Source organism: Macrotis lagotis, chromosome 4 (genome assembly GCF_037893015.1).
Source record: "Macrotis lagotis isolate mMagLag1 chromosome 4, bilby.v1.9.chrom.fasta, whole genome shotgun sequence".
In the NCBI taxonomy this organism is placed as follows: Eukaryota; Metazoa; Chordata; class Mammalia; order Peramelemorphia; family Peramelidae; genus Macrotis; species Macrotis lagotis.
In genome coordinates, this window is record NC_133661.1 from 149233472 (window position 1) to 149252700 (window position 19229).

General features: G+C 35.1%; 1 protein-coding gene across 2 annotated transcripts in view; it reads right to left on the reverse strand.

The window, feature by feature from the left end:
• VPS13C (vacuolar protein sorting 13 homolog C) overlaps nt 1–19229 on the reverse strand; it is a 206026-nt gene that overhangs the window by 104093 nt on the left and 82704 nt on the right. For both annotated transcript variants that reach the window (XM_074234293.1, XM_074234294.1), the window contains exons 29-35: nt 9099–9258; nt 8519–8635; nt 8332–8435; nt 6240–6407; nt 5475–5779; nt 3897–4044; nt 3039–3147 (exon numbers count right to left, since the gene is read on the reverse strand). In XM_074234293.1, coding sequence (XP_074090394.1) covers nt 3039–3147; nt 3897–4044; nt 5475–5779; nt 6240–6407; nt 8332–8435; nt 8519–8635; nt 9099–9258 — 1111 coding nt within the window. The remainder of the gene's footprint in view (nt 1–3038; nt 3148–3896; nt 4045–5474; nt 5780–6239; nt 6408–8331; nt 8436–8518; nt 8636–9098; nt 9259–19229) is intronic.

A 19229-nucleotide genomic window follows, 5' to 3' on the forward strand; every position in this document is an offset into this window, starting at 1 on the left:
TTTCCTTGTTTTCTGAATAATTTCTCTCATCAATTCATCTTTTCTGAACATTTTTCTTTTTTTTTCTTTTTTTAGGTTTTTGCAAGGCAAACCGGGTTAAGTGGCTTGCCCAAGGCCATACAGCTAGGTAATTATTAAGTGTCTGAGACTGGATTTGAACCCAGGTATTCCTGACTCCAGGGCCCGTGCTTTATCCACTATGCCACCTAGCTGCCCCTTTTTTTTTTAGGAACATTTATCTTTTGACCAATATTCTATATCCACATTTATTTCTTCTTAAACCTGAATTGAGGATTTAATGCTTCTGAAATGTAAATTCTAAACTCCCTTTTATAACCAATTTCTATGCAGATCTTGTTCCATCTTCCCTTTTGTTTTTCTGCTGTGTAAAACTCTTAAAAACTGGATTCATGAGGGAAATAATATAAAAACCATTAGCCAATAGTAGACTTTACCATGTCCCAAATGTATGCCCTGCCCATCCCATAATCATTCCCCTTCCTAACTGCCATGAATTCTCAATTCTAGATCTTCTTCCATTCTTCTTCATAAAGCTAGTTTTCTTTCCAGAGCTCTGATTTTCTTTCTCCTGAGGCTACATATTGTCCATGGAGGCTCTTTCTCTCTTAGATAAACTGATTTCCTAGTGCACCAATTATTCTCTGATTAAACTCTTAGCAAGATCTCAATTCCCACCTCTTCTCCCTTGTAAATGCTCCTTAGTAAAATCCCTAATGCTATTCCCATTGAAGTTCCTCCATTTCATTGTCATTTCAATGCTTCCTTTCTTCCAAGTTTCCATTTTCCTAAAGCCTATCAAGACTAAATAAATTATCTTTCCTTTGTTATTCACCCATAGACTTAATAAATCAATTTCTGCCCACCTCTTCTTTCCCGCATTTATGTATCCTCCAATTTTGCAATTTTGTTTCACAAAATACAGTGATTCACCCAAGCATATTGTGGAGTTTAATCCATGGCACTTCAGTTCTATTTCTCCCTCCTTCATTTCCATATCTTTAAATGTCAATTTCACTTTTATCTTCTTGTACACTTGGTTTAAAAAAAATTGCCTCAGGCAAGGCACTTAAAGCCATTTGCCTTGCAAAAACCTAAAAAAAAAAATCACCTGATGATCCCTCCTAGCTTTTTCTAGTCCTGTTGCTATTGTTTTATTCTCTATATCAGTTTCTTCTAAAAAAGGATTATGTAGGCTATTTCATTATTTTTTATCTCTTGTGAGTTCTTTTTTTAACCTTTTTTTTTGCAATTGGAATATTCTGCTATGCTTTTTTTTTTCTTTTTGTAGGAATGCCTTTAATTCTTTTGTTGCAAATTCATCTTCTCTACTGACAATCAGGTTCAATTTTACAGGTTATTACTTTGTTTTTCTGAGTTGCCTAATGAGCTCCTCTTCTATTTGGGGAGGGGACTGAAAGGATATATTTCCTATTCCCTTCTGTGATTCCTAGTGAGTAAAAATAGACTTATTAATGGAATTTCCTTTCAATTATATTTGAAGGTTTTTCATTTGATTGGTCATAGAATGTGTTTGTCAATACAATTTTTCACTTCTAAAATTGCTACATTTTTTCATTTATTTTTTATCAGGCTTTGGTTCAATTTCTTTTATATTTGTAATGCTTATAGAGAGTCTTGAAATCTTTCTGAGGATTTAGCATTCATTCTTCTTTCTTGGAAGCTCCCCTGTTGGTTTATATCTGTCTGTGTGCTAGATTTTTAATTAAATTTTTTTTCCCCTCTTGAAATATTTTGAGTTTCAATCTTTTTTTTTTCTTTGTATTTCCCCCTCTTAAGGTGGGTAATGAAAAGCTTTCCTCAACCACTTTTCACTTTAGACAATTTTTCAGTAGACCTAATTCTTACACTTAGTAGTATCCAGAGGAACAAACCTAACTGGCCCCACATGGATTTCAATCTTTTTCCTTTCAGACTGAGTAAAGCTACTAACCCTGGCCTTTGTGCCATACTTCTTTCTATGGTTCTCATTTTTTGCTTCTCTGATTGGGCTGAGTTAGGGTTAGAAAAACATACACACACACACACACACACACACACACACACACAAAACTCTTTCTCTTTCTCTCCCCTCCAATGTGGTTTAGCAGATTCAAAGTCTGTTGCTCATTGCAACTAGATGGAAGATAAGTTAAAGTCAAAATTGAAGGTGAAGAAAGAAGATAAGGCAACAGTCTCTGAAGGAGGGCAGAACAGTCCTGCTTCTGAATGACTACCTTAAGATTTAATATTCTCTAGCTTTAAATCATCATAAGGCTTTTCCTTCTCATATCTCTCACTTTTTTGTCAGTAGATTCAGCTATAATTTGTCTTCTCTGGTGAATAATTCCTCTTGACACTGCATTTATAATTAGTAAAATTAACAGCTTCCATTTGAAAATTAAGTTTCTGACAACATTACCTTTAAATGTGGAACAACTACAACTAATATTTGTATTTAATTTCACAGTCCATAAAATCCTTTGCTACATATTTGAACCTCTCAAAATTCAATGAGACAGGCTAGTAGATATTACTTTTCTCATTGTACAGAGATTAAAAATGACATCTAAAGTGCCCCAGATTCAAGATCATACAGTTGCCTCATGGTTGAGTCAAGTTTTCTATCTGAACACCTTAACTGATAAGCTTTCCTTGAGAGTTAAGTATGATATAATTAATTAGTAGAGTAACAGACTTCTCCTTAGGATAATTTACGTTAGCATTTTATGTCAGACAATTTAATCTGAGCCTTAATTTCTTCATAGGTAAAATGGGATAATAATAATAATAATAATAATAATAATAATATCTATTTCATAGGGTTGTTGTGAAAATTGAAAGAGATAATAAACATAAAACACTTTGCAAACTTTTAGGTTTTATGTAAATACCAACTAATTATACCAAGCTTCCTTTCAATAAAGAAATAAACAGGAATATTGTTATAATCAGATATGAATAAGGGGGTGAAGGGATGGAGAAGGGGAATATTATTTCTATATTAATTGGTCCCTTACTTTTCTCTTGTATTCTTGGCTCGAATTTTTCTGGTCCTTCAGCAGCCCCCCCAAGATTTTCTTCTAATACTCTAAACAGAAGACTCAAATCATCCTGATTTAGGCCAATCTGTAAGGTAATAATACTTTCAGAAGTGTAGTGAATAAATATATGGAAAATATATATATATATATATATATATATATATATATATATACATATATACATACATATACACATATATAATAAATCTACATTAAAGAATTCATTAGTTCTGTATTAATCTAGATCACAGAATAAGGTCATCATAGCATTAAGTAAATCATATTAACTCAGGTTCAAGTATCACACGTTGTTCCATATTAAAATTTTATTTAAGGCTGGTATGAACATAAAAAAAAAACAACATAAAATACATTAACTCAATTATTTTACCCCTACTACTAGAAGAATAATCATAAAAACATTAAGCTAACTTTAAAACAAACAGGTTCAACTTGTTTAAATAGATAAAACTCCAACATCTAAATAATTACATTCAAGTGTACTACAAATACCTATCCAACTCTGTTAAAACATTGCTTTTCTTTTACTACTCAGATTGCCTTAATTCTCCATATGTGTGTGTGCACACATGCTTGCATGTGTATGTCTGATAAAACATATTTCTAAAAAACAAGAAGAAATATTTAAAAATTTAGCCTTAATCAAAAATCTAAGGAATTCTATCTTTGGACAATCTGCCAAATGTAGTTTCTACGATTTTTACAAGTCAATGAAAGAAATGTTCTTTGTATTCATAACTATAACCAACAACTCTCCATATTCTAGAAACGTGAAAATATATACAAATACATACATATATATATAATACTTACATTCATTGAATCAAGATGCCCTGTAATTTCCATTATAGGAATTTTGTGATACCAAGCTGCAGCTAAATTTCGATTCACCAAAATATTCAAATTAATAGGGTGAAGCAGTTGAATATCAGGATGAGAGCCACCTGGCTGAATCACCGTTCTAATGAAAATAAATATTCAAAATGAAACTGATATTGGCTAATTATGACATTTCATTAATATTAATAATTCACATTTATAAAGCTTTTTTTTTTTCCCAAAGAACTCTGCACACACACACACACACAAAAAAAAAATCCTCAGGAGTACATGGCCTAAGAATTATCCTTATTTTGCAGGTAAGAAAATTGAAAATCAATAATTTAACGATGAAGGAGCCAAGACCAGAACACAAAACTTCTGTCCAGTGGCTACTTACACTAAAGAAAAATTAAAATCATCATTCTAAAAAATGTTTAACATTTTGACCTGAAATATGCAGCAATTTTAGGACTTTCAAAACTCTATTAAGAAATTCTTAAAAGGAAATAAGTAATAAGGTAATTTTCATTAGAGAAATGATTAGAAATGATCAAAATAATAGAATTTTAAAAAACCAATAGAGACATGAGCCTGATTATTGTCAACAATAACTAGCCTCATGCAGATCAGAACATATACCTTCATATTCCATCTAGTCACCTATCCTGGTTGTCTTCTTGTCAAACATCCTGCATCCTCCCCATCTCAACAGCCCCTCCTCTGCGACTTCCCATACCTCTTGCTCTGGGAACCATCATCAAAACAACATACTATCACTGTTTCTAGAAAGAGCACAGAAAGCTTCTCTATATGGCTCCATTCACTACATATGTAACCATTATGCAAATACCAGCTATTATTAGTAATATTTAATTAATACTAAGTTTCCTTTCAAACTATAATCACAGTTACAAATGTAAGGGTAGAGAGTGAAGAAAGGGAATATTATTTCTATATTAACTGATCCCCTTACTTTCTCTTTTATATCTTGACTCTATTTTATCCAATCCTTGAGCAGCCTCACCAAGATTTCCTTCTAAACTCCAAGCAAAAGATTAAAATCATTACCCAGCCCTAGCCACCACTCCCCTCTGGGCATTGTCTGCTCCTCTTAGAAGGAAAATTCCTTAAGAAAATGGACTTTTTACTTTTGTGTTTGTATACTCAGTCTTTATTCAGTACTTTATTTATAGTTAAGTGCTTACTAAATATTTTTCATTGATTTATTAAATAATATTAAATATCTAAATAATGAATTTCATCCAAGTTTATGAATTTCCCCCAGTGTAACTGAACTAATATATTCTTTATTTTATATTTTTCATAATTATAATTCTTATGAATTAAAATGGAGCTTAAAAAGCTTCTTCAGGATTCACACAGTAAAATTATTGCATAAAGACCTCAACTTGATATTTTAGTAAAGATCCCTGGATAGGGTCTTATCAAATGTAGTTTTATACATATAATTTAAATTAAAACAAGTTCCAATGTAGTAAGCTGGTATAATGAAATTTTGTGAAAGGCATTGGTAAAAAACAGAAATAAATCAACACTAAAAGAACATACCTAGAAAGTTTAAGTTCTGTTAGTTGTACAACCATTTTGTCAATTATTGGAGGGAGCAAGCAGTCTTCACCAGACACCTGACTAAACTTGTTTTGTATTCTGATCAATCCAAGATCAATCACCACTGCATTAGAGGAAATGGAAGACTGTGGAATGACTATAACAGGTGCTTTCAAGTCAATACTGAAAGAAACACGAAAACTCCTTTGGGCAAGATCTTTCACGCTTGTGGCAGCTTTTTCCGCAGCCTGGGCAGTGGCAGAACTCAGTGCTTCTTTGGCCATGTGAAAATTGTTCAAGAAATTCTATTCAAATAAAGAACATAAATAAGAATGCCAAATAGTTTTCAGATGATACTTTGTTACAAGCACAAAGCTGTTTTTAGTTTATAAAATACTCAAGAAACAATTTTTTTCTAAACTTGTGTTTCCACTTAATGATGGCACCTTAGCTATGAGACTCCTGACAAAGGCAGAAGTCTGTGGTCATGGAACAGGCCAAAAACAAATTGCCTTAACACTGTCTGAATCAACAACCTTTACTTCTCTAGGTTTTAAGTGGAGTTTACCAATCATAAACCAAATGACTAAAGGACTTAGAGAATTCAGCTACATAAAACATAGGAATTAGCAAAATATTAAAACATAAATACTATCAGTATATGGAATGCATCTACCACAAAATCTCCAAGAATCTAGAATTTTCAGTGTTTGAGTATGCAAACACTGCTAACTTAAAAATGAAAGATATAAATAGGAATATTACCAGGAGTGACATGAGGAATTTATGAAGATAGACTATCTGAATACATCCCACATTTAGTGATACTACACCATCCACTTTAGACATATCAGCATAAGCATCTCCTTCAGTAGCATCAGGATACAAATCTAAATTAAAGCGGAACACTTCATTGCCCATTATTGAGACAGCCTGAAAAAAAAAGACATTACACATTACTGTTACCATTTTACAGAGGCAGCTTGATTCCAAAGTTAATTACCTTGGAACTTTCCATAATTTTATAATATAACCTGTTGCCACATGATGTCAATAGAGAAGAGTACAAACAAGTGAGGAGGTAGAACAGAACTCAAGGGATTCCATTTACAATGCCCTGTAGGTTATTCTGGGAGGTTTTTCATTGTGCTAGGACCACAGGACAGTTGAGGAGAAGAGTATTTCTGCCCATAACTTATGTTATCAGGCAAAAGGAAGGCTACGTCATATTACTGGAAGAATGGTTACAGATATTTTACAAATAGCAAAAAAGTCTGAGATTCAAAAATAGCTAACAGTGGTGTCAAATGAGGTAGGCAGAGGTAGCTGGGCTACACAGTCCTGGCAAGTGGGTCCTGGGCAATGTTCATCCTTTGTAGCATTTATGGACTGTTTTTATTGCCCTTCCTTTAGAGACAGCATCAAGGTAGTTGTGACATATGTGTGTCCTTAATTCAAACAGTAGTAAGTAGTTCTTGACCAGTTGACCTGATTCCCAGGAGCCAGTTTATTTGAATATGGAGAAGAAGCAATGATTACAGGACAGGGTCTAAGTCAGAAATAAAGTTCCAGTGAGTACAAATTAATTGATTTTTTGTAAGTCTCCCATCTCCAGTGCTTGGCATAAGTAGATGCTTAATAAATACTTGTTTCATTAGCTCTGCATCTAATTGTGTCCATGCTAGAGGGAACCACATGCGGAGCCAGAAATTCTCAGTGCTGACAGCCACTTGTTGCAGCTACCCATGTGGTTCTATCAGTCACTTTTGGATCTCAATTTCTACATCTATGAAATAAGGAAGTTGAACTAGAAGATGTCTGCAAACCCTCCCTTTCAACTATGATCCCATTCTAGTAATCAAAACATAAACAAAATAACTGCATTTTTACAGGACTTTATTTTGATTATCATCAAAAACTCACATTTAGTACATATCCTTTGATCCAGCAATACCATAACTGGCTCTATACCCTGAAGAGATTATGAAAAAGGGTAAAAATATCACCTGTACAGAAATATTCATAGGAGCCCTGTTTGTGGTGGCAAAGAATTGGAAATTGAGTGAATGTCCATCAATTGGGGAATGGCTTAATAAACTGTGGTATATGTATGTCATGGAACACTACTGTTCTATTAGAAACCAGGAGGGATAGGAATTCAGGGAAGTCTGGAAGAATTTACATGAACTGATGCTGGGGCAAGATGAGCAGAACCAGAAGAACATCATACACCCTAAGAGCAACATGGAGGTGATGATCAACCTTAATAGACTTGCTCATTCCATCAGTGCAACAATCAAGCACAAGTTTGGGCTATCTGCAATGGAGACTTATCATCTGTAACCAGAGAAAGAATTGTGGAGTTTGAACAAAGACCAAAGACTATTATAATTTTAAAAAAAACCTGTTATCTTATTATGTAATTTTTCTACTTCTTATACTTGATTTTTCTTCCTTAAGGATATGATTTCTCTCTCCATCACATTCAACTTAGATCAATATATACCATGGAAACAAGGTAAAGACTAATAGACTGCCTTCTGTGGGGGAAGGGAGGAGGGAAGCAAGATTGCGGAAAATTGTAAAATTCAAAATAAATAAAATCTTTTATTAACAAAAAATAAAATATTTGATAAAAACTCATTTATGCTTTTTAAAGTGCTTTCTTCACTACACTTAAAAGTAATCAGTAAAAGTACTACCTCTACTACTTCCATTTTCCAAGGATGTGGAAAGTAAGGGTCAGAGAGGATGCTCCTCATCATACAGGTAAAGGACTCAATTCACATCATCTATTAACAAGAAAAATACTTATTTTGATCATAAAAATATTAAATATTTATTTAAGTTTATATACCTGCTTATGAATTGTAGTAGGATCAACATCTGTGACAATTATATTCTCTAGTCGTGCAAAAAGTGACTGTTTTTTTGATTGAAGAGAAAGGGAAGAATCAAGACCTGAAAAATAAATTATACATTTATACTGCCACTGAAAAAATAAGTGTCCCTTCACAAATACTGAATTCAGTTGAAATTTTTACCTTGAATCTTTATTTCAGCAATATTGTGTTTTTCATCACACACAGTGATGCAGAAAGCATTCAACTTTGCAAACAGCTTGAAATTAAAAATGTCATTATCTTTGGAGGGTACAGTCACTGAAAATAAAAAATATATATATTTCTGAATGACTTTATTAATGATCCAAAATGTTTGGATTTTTTAATTAAACTAAAAAAAAAATTTAAGGTGATCTTTTTTTTTCTTTTTCAAGTCTAATTACAGGTTAATAAGTAAACATAAAGTAACTGACTTTTCATTCTTTAACATTCATTTCACTTTCATAATCCAATATCCTAGTAAGAAGACAATATTGAAAGTGATTTTTTTGTTAATCCTTAAGATACATATTTATAAATGAAGCAGACATATTAGTTCAGTCAAAAGCATTAATTCTTCTCTAGAACACAAAATGTTGAACCATAATTTTATTAGAATACTATCAAATTCTTTCAATATCTATAATAATAAACTCTATCTTTAAACATTGGAAAAGTATATTAGAGGTCTAGGAAGAAAGTCAAATTCAGGAAATAACTTTAATTATCACCCTTATCATACCTTTCTTCAGAGTAATATTTTTCAGTTGCTTTTCACTATGAAGTTGTGACTCTGTCTCAGCAACAGTCTGGCCCTCTGATGGGACAATAGTGGATAGGTAATTAATAGAAGAGAGAAGGGCTTGTGTTTGCAGTAAAAGACTTAATGATGAAAAGGCCACCTTTAAGGAGAAAAAAGAAAAAGAAAATTTACCTTTCAGTATGAAAAGGGAAGTACTCTATTCATCTCCACAGAACAAGGGGATATAATTATATAAGTACAATTTGAACTTTCTTTTTCAAATGATAACAAAAGTCTTCAACTAGAAATCAGAAGATTACAGACCTGAAAAGTTTCTTTACCCAACAGTTTTTTAATTCTTTTCTGTTAGTAATCCCAATCTCACAATATAAGTCTTGCCACAAATGATATAAAGAACAAAGGATAAGAATAGGCAGTTTGCAATAGAAAACATCCAAGCTGTCAAAAAGATATGAAAAATTACTCAAAATCTCTAATAAATAAAGAACTATAAATTAAAACAACTCTAAAGTTACATTTCACAGCTTTCCATTTGGCAAACAAAGATGAGGAAAAACATGGCAAATGCTGTTGTGAGGAAAAATAGGTCATTAATGTACTATTATTGGTAGAGTTAAATGGTCCAGATATATGTATGTATATATATTCCAAAGAGATTAAAGAAAGAAGAAAAGGACCAAAATTAATAAAAATAGATAGATCTTTTTAATACAGAAGAACTGGAAATTAAAGGGAAACTACTCAGGAATTAGTAAATTATTGAATATGGTATATGAATATAGTGAAATATTTTGCTATGAGAAATGATGAGGGGGGAGGCAGAACCAAGATAGCAGAATGGAGGCAGGAAATTCCACAAGTTCCCCACCAGATTGCTCTAACCCTTTAAATGACAGTAACCAAATTCTTGATTGGCAGAACCCACAGAAAGATTGAGCAAAACAATTTTCCAGTCCAAGACAACTTAGAAGATCCTCAGAAAAGGTCTGTTACACCAGGATTAGAAAGGGTCCCCATCACAGCTGGGCCAAACTGGCTCCAGCCATCCAGGATTGTGCCTATTGGGAGCACCTAGGTCCATTGCAGCAGGAGTGGTTTCTAGACCTCTCAGCCCAGGGTTTGCCAAGGACAACTTAGAAGGTAAGCAGGAAAACTCTGCTACTCCAGACTGAGTGCAGAGCTTAGGATGCAGACTTGGGCATGGGGACTAGGAACAGACCTGGAGAGTACCTAGCAGCTGCTTCCAAAGCACTTTGCCCACAGATGGATAAGGGGATGGGGGAAGACTGCAGAGATCTCTGCTGTTTCTATGGCAGGACTATGTTGCTTTGTCCACACTCAGATCCAGGTTGGAAAAGTTGATTTACTGTCATAGCAGAGCAGGGACCCTCCTCACAACTCCAGGACAGAGGGGAGTGCTAGAGGTCATCTACAAACCAGAACACAGGCAGTCAGAGCCTCTTATAAGAACTTGGAGGAATTAAGGTCCCTGAAAACAGCTGCAAAAATCCTCTAAAATTTGGGACAGTGAGTCCTCCAGCCTGGAAGCAGACCCTCACCTTAACAAAGAATTAAAATCAAAGCACAGGCTGGGGAAATGAACAAACAACAAAAAAACAAAATCTGAATACAGGTAATTACTTTGGTCCTATGGAGGATCAAAATACATACTCATAGATAGCAAAGTCAAATTTTCTGTATCCAAAGTCTCCAAGAAAAATATGAATTGATGTCATGCTATTGAAGATTTTGAAAATCAAGTAAAGGAGGTAGGGGAAAAATGAGAACAAGAAATGAGAGCAATAAGGGAAAATCATGAAAACCACATCAGCAGTTTGGTGAAGGAAATACAAAAAAAAAAATGTAGAAGGAAAATAATAAGTTAAAATTCAGTTTAGGTCAAATGGAAAAACCAGTTCAAATTTTCTTAAAAAGTAGGATTGGAATGGAAAAGGTGATATAAAAATTCTGAAGAAAATAATTCCTTCAAATATAGACTGGAGCTAAGGGAAGCAGATAACGTTATGAGAACAGAGAAACAATAAAGCAAAACCAAATGAATGAAAAACTAGAAGAAAATGTGAAATATCTCAGTGGAAAAAGTAACTGATCTAGAAAACAGATCCAGAAGAAATAACTTAAAAATTACTGGGCTACCTGAAAGTCATGACCAGGAAAAGAGGCTAGACTTCATTTTTCAAGAAATAATACAGCAGAAGGCAAAAATAGAAGTTGATGGAATTCATCAATCACCTCTTGAAAGAGATCCCAAAAGGAAAACTACATGGAATTTTAGATTCAAATTCCAGAACTCCTAAATCAAGAAGAAAATATTACAAGCTGCCAGAAAGAATCAATTCAAATATCATGATGCACAGTCAGGATTACATGGGATTTAGCAGTTTCTATATTAAGGGCTTCTAGGACTTGGAATATGATATTCCAGAAGGCAAAAAAGTTTGGATTAAAACTAAGAATTAACTACTCAGCAAAAGTGAACATCCGAAGATGGCAGAGAGAAGAAAGGCACAGTTCTAAAGTCTCCTGATCTCTTCCCCATCTATCACATGAAACAAACCTCTTAAAAGAAATCCGAACCAGGAAACCCAGAAAGAAAAGCCAGGAGGGGAAAATCTACCTCAGGATTCATCTCCCGCAGCAGCCTTGGCTGAGTACTGGCAGGTGAGTCTGAGCTCCCAGGAAATATCAGCCAGACCAACAGCTGAATCGGAACTGGGAGTCTGAGGGCCCGAGAGCCGGACATGCTGGATCAGCGGTGGGGCTGGACAAAGGGGGCTTGGGTCCACGGGGAAGCAGAGGGGCTGGTGTTGGGGCTGTTCCCCTGGAGCTTGGGGAAGGGGCCGCGGGGAGAGGTCTGGTGCAGGACAGCTGTGGACACCATCCCTGGGCTCCTCAGGTCTGAGAAACTCTGAGTCCACGCCTCCATTACACTGAGGTCTCTTCTCAAACAAATGCAAATTATTTCTGCCTCAGGCCCAGGTGTGTGAGCAGAAGAACCAGCCCAGCTGAGGAATTACCTCAGGCCAGGGTAAAGCCCACCATTGATTGAAAAAAAAAAAGAATTCAATAAGCTCCAATTCCCTCCCTCAGGCAAAGGGAGAAGACCTCCCAACCAAGGTCACAGACACCCCAGAGAGGGCAACCAGCACCTCGTACTGGCCAGCCAGAGAAACTGCACTCAGTAAAGCCTTTAGAGATCCCAAGAACAGGAGAACCAGCCCCACCCAACTCAAGGTCTTAGCATAATGAAGAAGGGTCAGCAGGAAGGTGGATCCATAGAAAAGTTCCTGGAAGTGAAAGACCCCAACCCAGAGAGACCTGGAACCTCTGAGGAGAATACAATCTGGTCTCCAGCACAGAAAGACTTCCTTGAAGAAATAAGGAAGGAGTTTAAAAATCAACTGGAAATTTGGGGGGAGACAATTAATACCTTGCAAAACGAGAATAATTCTCTCAGATCCTCAAATGAGCAAATGCAAAAAAGAAATTAATTCTCTCAAAACCTCAATTGGTCAAATGGAAAGCTATTTCAAAAGTAGAATCGACCAATTGGAAAAGGTTAATGAAGAAACCCTCCCCAAAAAAATTATGGAGTCTACAGAAACTAATGACTCCACGAGACAGCAAGTCAGTTAAACAAAATCAAAAAAATAGAAAAAAATAGAAGCAAACGTGAAATACCTGACCTCGAGAATAGATCGAGGAGGGGCAACCTGAAAATTATAGGACTTCCTGAAAACATTGAAGAGAAAAAAAGCCTGGACTTAATATTACAGGATCTAGTGATGGAAAACTGCCCTGACATCATGGAATCGGAGGGCAAAGTAGTTATTGAAAGAGTACGTCGATCCCCACCAGAAAAAGGTCCTAAAAGGAAAACACCAGGAATGTTGTGGCCAAACTCCAGAACTATCAGATAAAAGAGAAAATCCTGCAAGCAGCCAGAAAGAAACAATTTAAATATCAAGGAGCCACAGTAAGGATCACGCAGGACCTGGCTGCATCAACTTTAAGGGATCGAAGGGCCTGGAACGAGATATTTCGAAGAGCACGGGAGCTTGGAATACAGCCAAAAATCTACTTCCCTGCAAAGCTGACCCTTCTCTTCCAGGGAAAAAGATGGACATTTAACGAAGTGGAAGAATTCCAAAAATTTCTGATGAAAAGTCCAGAGCTAAACAGAAAATTTGGATATCAAACAGGAGGTTCAAGAGACACATGAAAAGGTAAAAAAAAAAAAAAGGGGGTGAGGTAAAAGGGAAAAAATGCAATACAGCAAGTTGAAACTGGCTATATGCCAGCATGGGGGGGGGGGGTAGAGACTCTCATAAATCCTGAGAATCCTGAGAAATGTAACTCTAACAGAGAGAATATACCTAGCTAGAAATGATGGACATCCATGACCTATCCATGAGATTGATATCTAATGGGATGTAACTGGCTTTAACTCCACTGGGGAGAAAGACTCTACTAACTCTCAGGAATTTGGACTCTATTCAACAGAATATACTGAACTAGAAGGGACACTCAGAATTTTCTATGACTTAGATAGAATGATCTAAAAAAAAGATACACTACCTCCCTAAAAAAAGGGGGACAGGAAAGAGACGGGAGGAAGGAGGGGATTGAATGGGACAAATCTCATTACACAAAGAGGTACAAAAAACCTATGGTAATAGAGGGGAAGAAGGGAGTAGAGGAGAAATACCTGAATCTTCTTCTCATCAGACTTGGCTTAAAGTCAACCTACACATACTCAGTTAACTTATAAAACATCCAACCTCTCAAGAAGTAAAAGGGGAAAAGGGGAGGGGGGACAGAGAAAGGGAAGGGGAGTGGAGGAAATAAAGAGAAATAACAAAAGGAAGGGAAGGGAACAGGGAAAGGGGAAAGAAAGGGGAGGGAGCGATATAGGAGAGCAAACACACTGAAGGGGGTGGTATTCAAAAACAAAATACTGGGGAATATGGATAAAAGGGGGGGGAAGGGGGAAAAATACAAACAGAGGGAAGATAGCACAGAGGGCAATAAAGAATTAGTAATCATAACCTTAAATGTGAATGGGATGAACTCTCCCTTAAAACGTAAGCAAATAGCAGAGTGGATTAAAAACCAAAATCCTACAATATGCTGCTTACAAGAAACTCATTTGAAGCAGAGAGATACATATAGAGTAAAGGTAAAAGGTTGGAGCAAAATATATTTTGCTTCAGCTGAAGTAAAAAAAGCAGGGGTAGCAATCCTTATCTCAGACAAAGCAGCAGCAAAAATAGGTTAAAAGAGATAAGGAAGGAAACTTTATCCTCCTAAAAGGTACCATAGACAATAAAGTCATTTCAATATTGAATACATATGCACCCAGTGGGACAGCACCCAAATTCTTAGAGGAGAAGCTGAAAGAATTACAGGAAGACATAGACAGCAAAACTCAACTAGTAGGAGACCTCAACCACCCACTATCAGATCTAGATAAATCAAATCATAAAACAAACAAGAAAGAAATTAGGGAGGTAAATAGATTGCTAGAAAAATTAGATATGGTAGACTTATGGAGGAAACTGAATGGGGATAGAAAGGAATATACCTTTTTCTCTGCAGTACATAGAACTTATACAAAAATTGACCATGTACTAGGACATAAAAACCTAATGATCAACTGCAGAAAGGCAGAAATAGTGAATACATCTTTCAGATCACAATGCAATAAAAGTCATATGAAATACTGGGCCAAGGAGATACAGACCCAGAGCAAATTGGAAACTGAATAACCTCATCTTAAAAAATGAGTGGACCAAAAAATAAATTATAGAAAGAATTAACCATTTTATCCTAGATAATGATAATAATGAAACAACATACCAAAACCTATGGGATTCATTCAAAACAACTCTCAGGGGATATATTATAGCTCTAAATGCTTATATGAATAAATTGGAGAAAGAGGAAATCAATGAACTAAACATGCAACTAAAAAAAATTAGAGAAAGAACAAATCAAAAATCCCCAAATACCAAATTAGAAATTTTAAAAATTAAAGGAGAAATTAATAAAATTGAAAGCAAAAAAACTATTGAATTAATAAATAAAACCAAAAGTTGGTATTATGAAAAAACCAATAAAATTGATAAACCTCTGGTCAATTTGATTAAAAAAAAGAAGAAAACCAAATTGCTAGTATTATAAATGAAAAAGGTGAACTCACCACCAATGAGGAGGAAATTAAAGTAATAATTCGAAACTATTTTGCCCAACTTTATGCCAATAAATTTGATAATCTAAGTGAAATGGATGAATATTTACAAAAATATAAGTTGCCCAGGTTAAATGAAGAAGAGATTAAATACCTGAACAACCCTATCTCAGAAAAAGAAATTCAACAAGCCATTAGTGAACTCCCTAAAAAAAAATCTCCAGGGCCTGATGGATTCACAAGTGAATTCTACCAAACATTTAAGGAACAATTGGTTCCAATCCTATATAAACTCTTTGGAAAAATAGGGAAAGATGGAACTCTGCCTAACTCTTTCTATGAAACCAATATGGTACTGCTACCTAAAGCAGGAAGAGTTAAAACAGAGAAAGAAAATTATAGACCTATTTCCTTCATGAATATAGATGCAAAAATCCTAAATAAAATCTTAGCAAAATGACCACAACAAGTCATCACTAGGATAATACATTATGATCAAGTAGGATTTATTCCAGGAATGCAGGGTTAGTTCAATATTAGGAAAACTATTAGTATACTCAATTATATCAATAACAAACCTATCAGAAACCATATGATCATATCAATAGATGCTGAAAAAGCTTTTGACAAAATACAGCACCCATTCCTATTAAAAACACTAGAAAGTGTAGGAATAAATGGACTGTTCCTTAAAATAATGAGCAGTATCTATCTGAAACCATCAACAAGCATTATTCTCAATGGGGAGAGGCTAGAGGCATTCCCAATAAGATCAGGGGTTAAAGAAGGGTGCCCATTATCACCACTACGATTCAATATTGTATTAGAAATGTTAGCATCAGCAATTAGAGAAGAAAAAGAAATTAAAGGAATTAGAATTGGGAAGGAAAAGACAAAACTCTCACTATTCGCAGATGACATGATGGTCTACCTAGAGAATCCCAAGAAATCATCTAAAAAACTACTGGAAACAATTAGCAATTTTAGCAAAGTTGCAGGTTATAAAATAAACCCCCATAAATCCTCAACTTTCCTATATATGACTAGCAAGAAACAGCAGGAAGAGCTAGAAAGAGAAAATCCATTCAAAGTAACCTCAGACAGTGTAAAATACTTGGTAGTCTATTTGCCAAGACAGATTCAGAATCTTTTTGAAAACAATTATAAAACACTTCTCACACAAATTGAATCAGATTTAAATAATTGGGCAAATATCAACTGCTCATGGATGGGTAGAGCTAATATAATAAAAATGACAATTCTACGAAAACTAAACTATCTCTTTAGTGCCCTACCAATCAAAATTCTAAAAAATTACTTTAATGAGCTAGAAAAAAATTTAAGTAAATTCATATGGAGAAATAAAAAGTCAAGAATTGCCAGGAGCTTAATGAAAAAAAATGCAAATGAAAGTGGCTTAGCACTACCAGATCTAAAATTATATTATAAAGCATCAGTCATCAAAACTGTTTGGTATTGGCTAAGAAATAGAGTGGTGGACCAGTGGAATAGACTAGATGTAAAAGCAGGAGAGGATTATAGTAATCTGCTGTTTGATAAACCCAAAGAGTCAGGCCACTGGGATAAAAACTCCCTCTTTGATAAAAACTGCTGGGATAATTGGAAGTTAGTATGGAAGAAACTTAGATTAGACCAACACCTCACACCCTTTACCAAGATAAGATCCAAATGGTTACAGGACACAGACATAAAAAGCAATACTATAAGCAAATTAGAAGATCAAGGACTAGTCTACCTGTCAGATCTATGGAAAGGGGAACAGTTTATGACTAAGGAAGAGTTGGAGAACATCACTAAAAACCAATTAGATGATTTCAATTACATTAAATTAAAAAGTTTTTGCACAGGTAAAACCAATGTAATCTAAATCAAAAGAAAAGTAGTAAATTGGGAAACAATCTTTACAACTAATGATTCTGACAAAGGATTCATTTCTAAAATATACAGAGAACTGAGTCATATTTTTAAAACAAAAAGCCATTCCCCAATTGACAAATGGTCAAAGGATATGCAAAGGCAATTTACAGATGAGGAGATCAAAGCAATCCATAGCCATATGAAAAAATGCTCTAAATCATTAATTATTAGAGAAATGCAAATTAAAGCTTCGTTGAGATACTACCTCACACCTCTCAGATTGGCAAGTATGACCAGGAAGGATAATGATCATTGTTGGAAGGGATGTGGGAAATCTGGGACACTATTACACTGTTGGTGGAGCTGTGAACTCATCCAACCCTTCTGGAGAGCTATTTGGAACTATGCCCAAAGGGCAACAAAAATTTGCATGCCCTTTGACCCAGCAATACCACTACTGGGTCTATACCCTGAAGAGATGAGGAAAAAGGGTAAAAACATTACTTGTACAAAAATATTTATAGCAGCCCTGTCTGTGGTGGCAAAGAATTGGAAATCCAGTAAATGTCCTTCAATTGGGGAATGGTTTAGCAAACTGTGGTGTGTATATATATATATATATATATATATATATATATATATATATATATATGTATGTATATATATGTCATGGAATACTATTGTTCTATTAGAAACCAGGAGGGACGGTATTTCAGGGAAACCTGGAGGGATTTGCATGAACTGGTGCTGAGTGAGATAAGCAGAACCAGAAAAACACTGTACACCCTAACAGCAACATGGGAGTGATGTTCAACCTTAAAGGACTCACTCATTCCATCAGCACAACAATTGGGAACAATTTTTGGCTGTCTGCAAAGGAGAGTACCATCTGTATCCAGATAAGGAGCTGTGGAGTTTGAACAAAGTACAAGGACTATTCCCTTTAATTCGGAAAAAAAAAAACCCAGATGTCTTATGGTTTGATGTGGTTACCTCTGAGAATTCTGTTCTCTTTAAGGATATGATTTCTCTCTCATCACACCCAATTTGGATCGAGGTACAACATGGAAACGAAGTAAAGACTGGCAGAGTGCTATCTGTGGGGTGGGGGTGGGGGAGGGAAGCAAGATTGGGGGAAAACTGTAAAACTCAAATAATATCTTTAATAAAAATTTTAAAAAAAGTATACATCCTCTTTCAGGGAAAAAAGATGGGCTTTCAATGAAACAGGGGACTTTCTAACTTTGCTGTTGAAATGACCGGTTCTGAACAAATAGTTTGATCTTCAAGTACAGGATTCAGGTGAAGCACAGAGAGGGTGGATGGGAAGGGCAAATTATAAGGGTTTTAATGCTGTTGAATGCATGTATTCCTGTATGGGAAGATGATATTGATTAACTTATATGAACCTTCACATTTTTAGAAGAAGCATATATAAACAAGGTACAGTACAGAGCTAAATATGAAGGTATAAATGTACTAAGAAGATGGAGTCAATGGAAGAGAAAGGAATGTATTTGGAGAAAAAGAAAAGAAAAGTAGAATGGGATAAATTATTTCACATAAAGGAGGCAAGAAAAAGCTTTTGTAGTGGAGTGGAAGGGGGAAGGTAAGGGTGAATAAAGGAGTCTTATTCTCATCAGAAATGGCTCAGAGAGGAAAAAACATCCAATTAATATACAAATAACATCAACAGGGTATAGAAATCTATCTTACCCTAGAGGAAAATAGGAGAGGAAAGGTATGGGAGAAAGGGGGTAGAGGGGGGCGGTGATTGAAGAGAGGGAAGATCATGGGTGAGGGTAGTCAGATACAACACACTTTTGAGGAGGGACAAGGTGAAAGGAGAGAAAGAATAGAGTAAATGTGAGTGGGGAGGAATAGGATGGAGGGAAATACAGTTAGTAATAGCAGCTGTTATAAAAAATACTAAAACAGTTTCTCTGATGGACTTATGATAAGGAATGCTATCTATCCCAAAGACAGAGACAGAGCCGATGGGATCTGAATACAGGATGAAG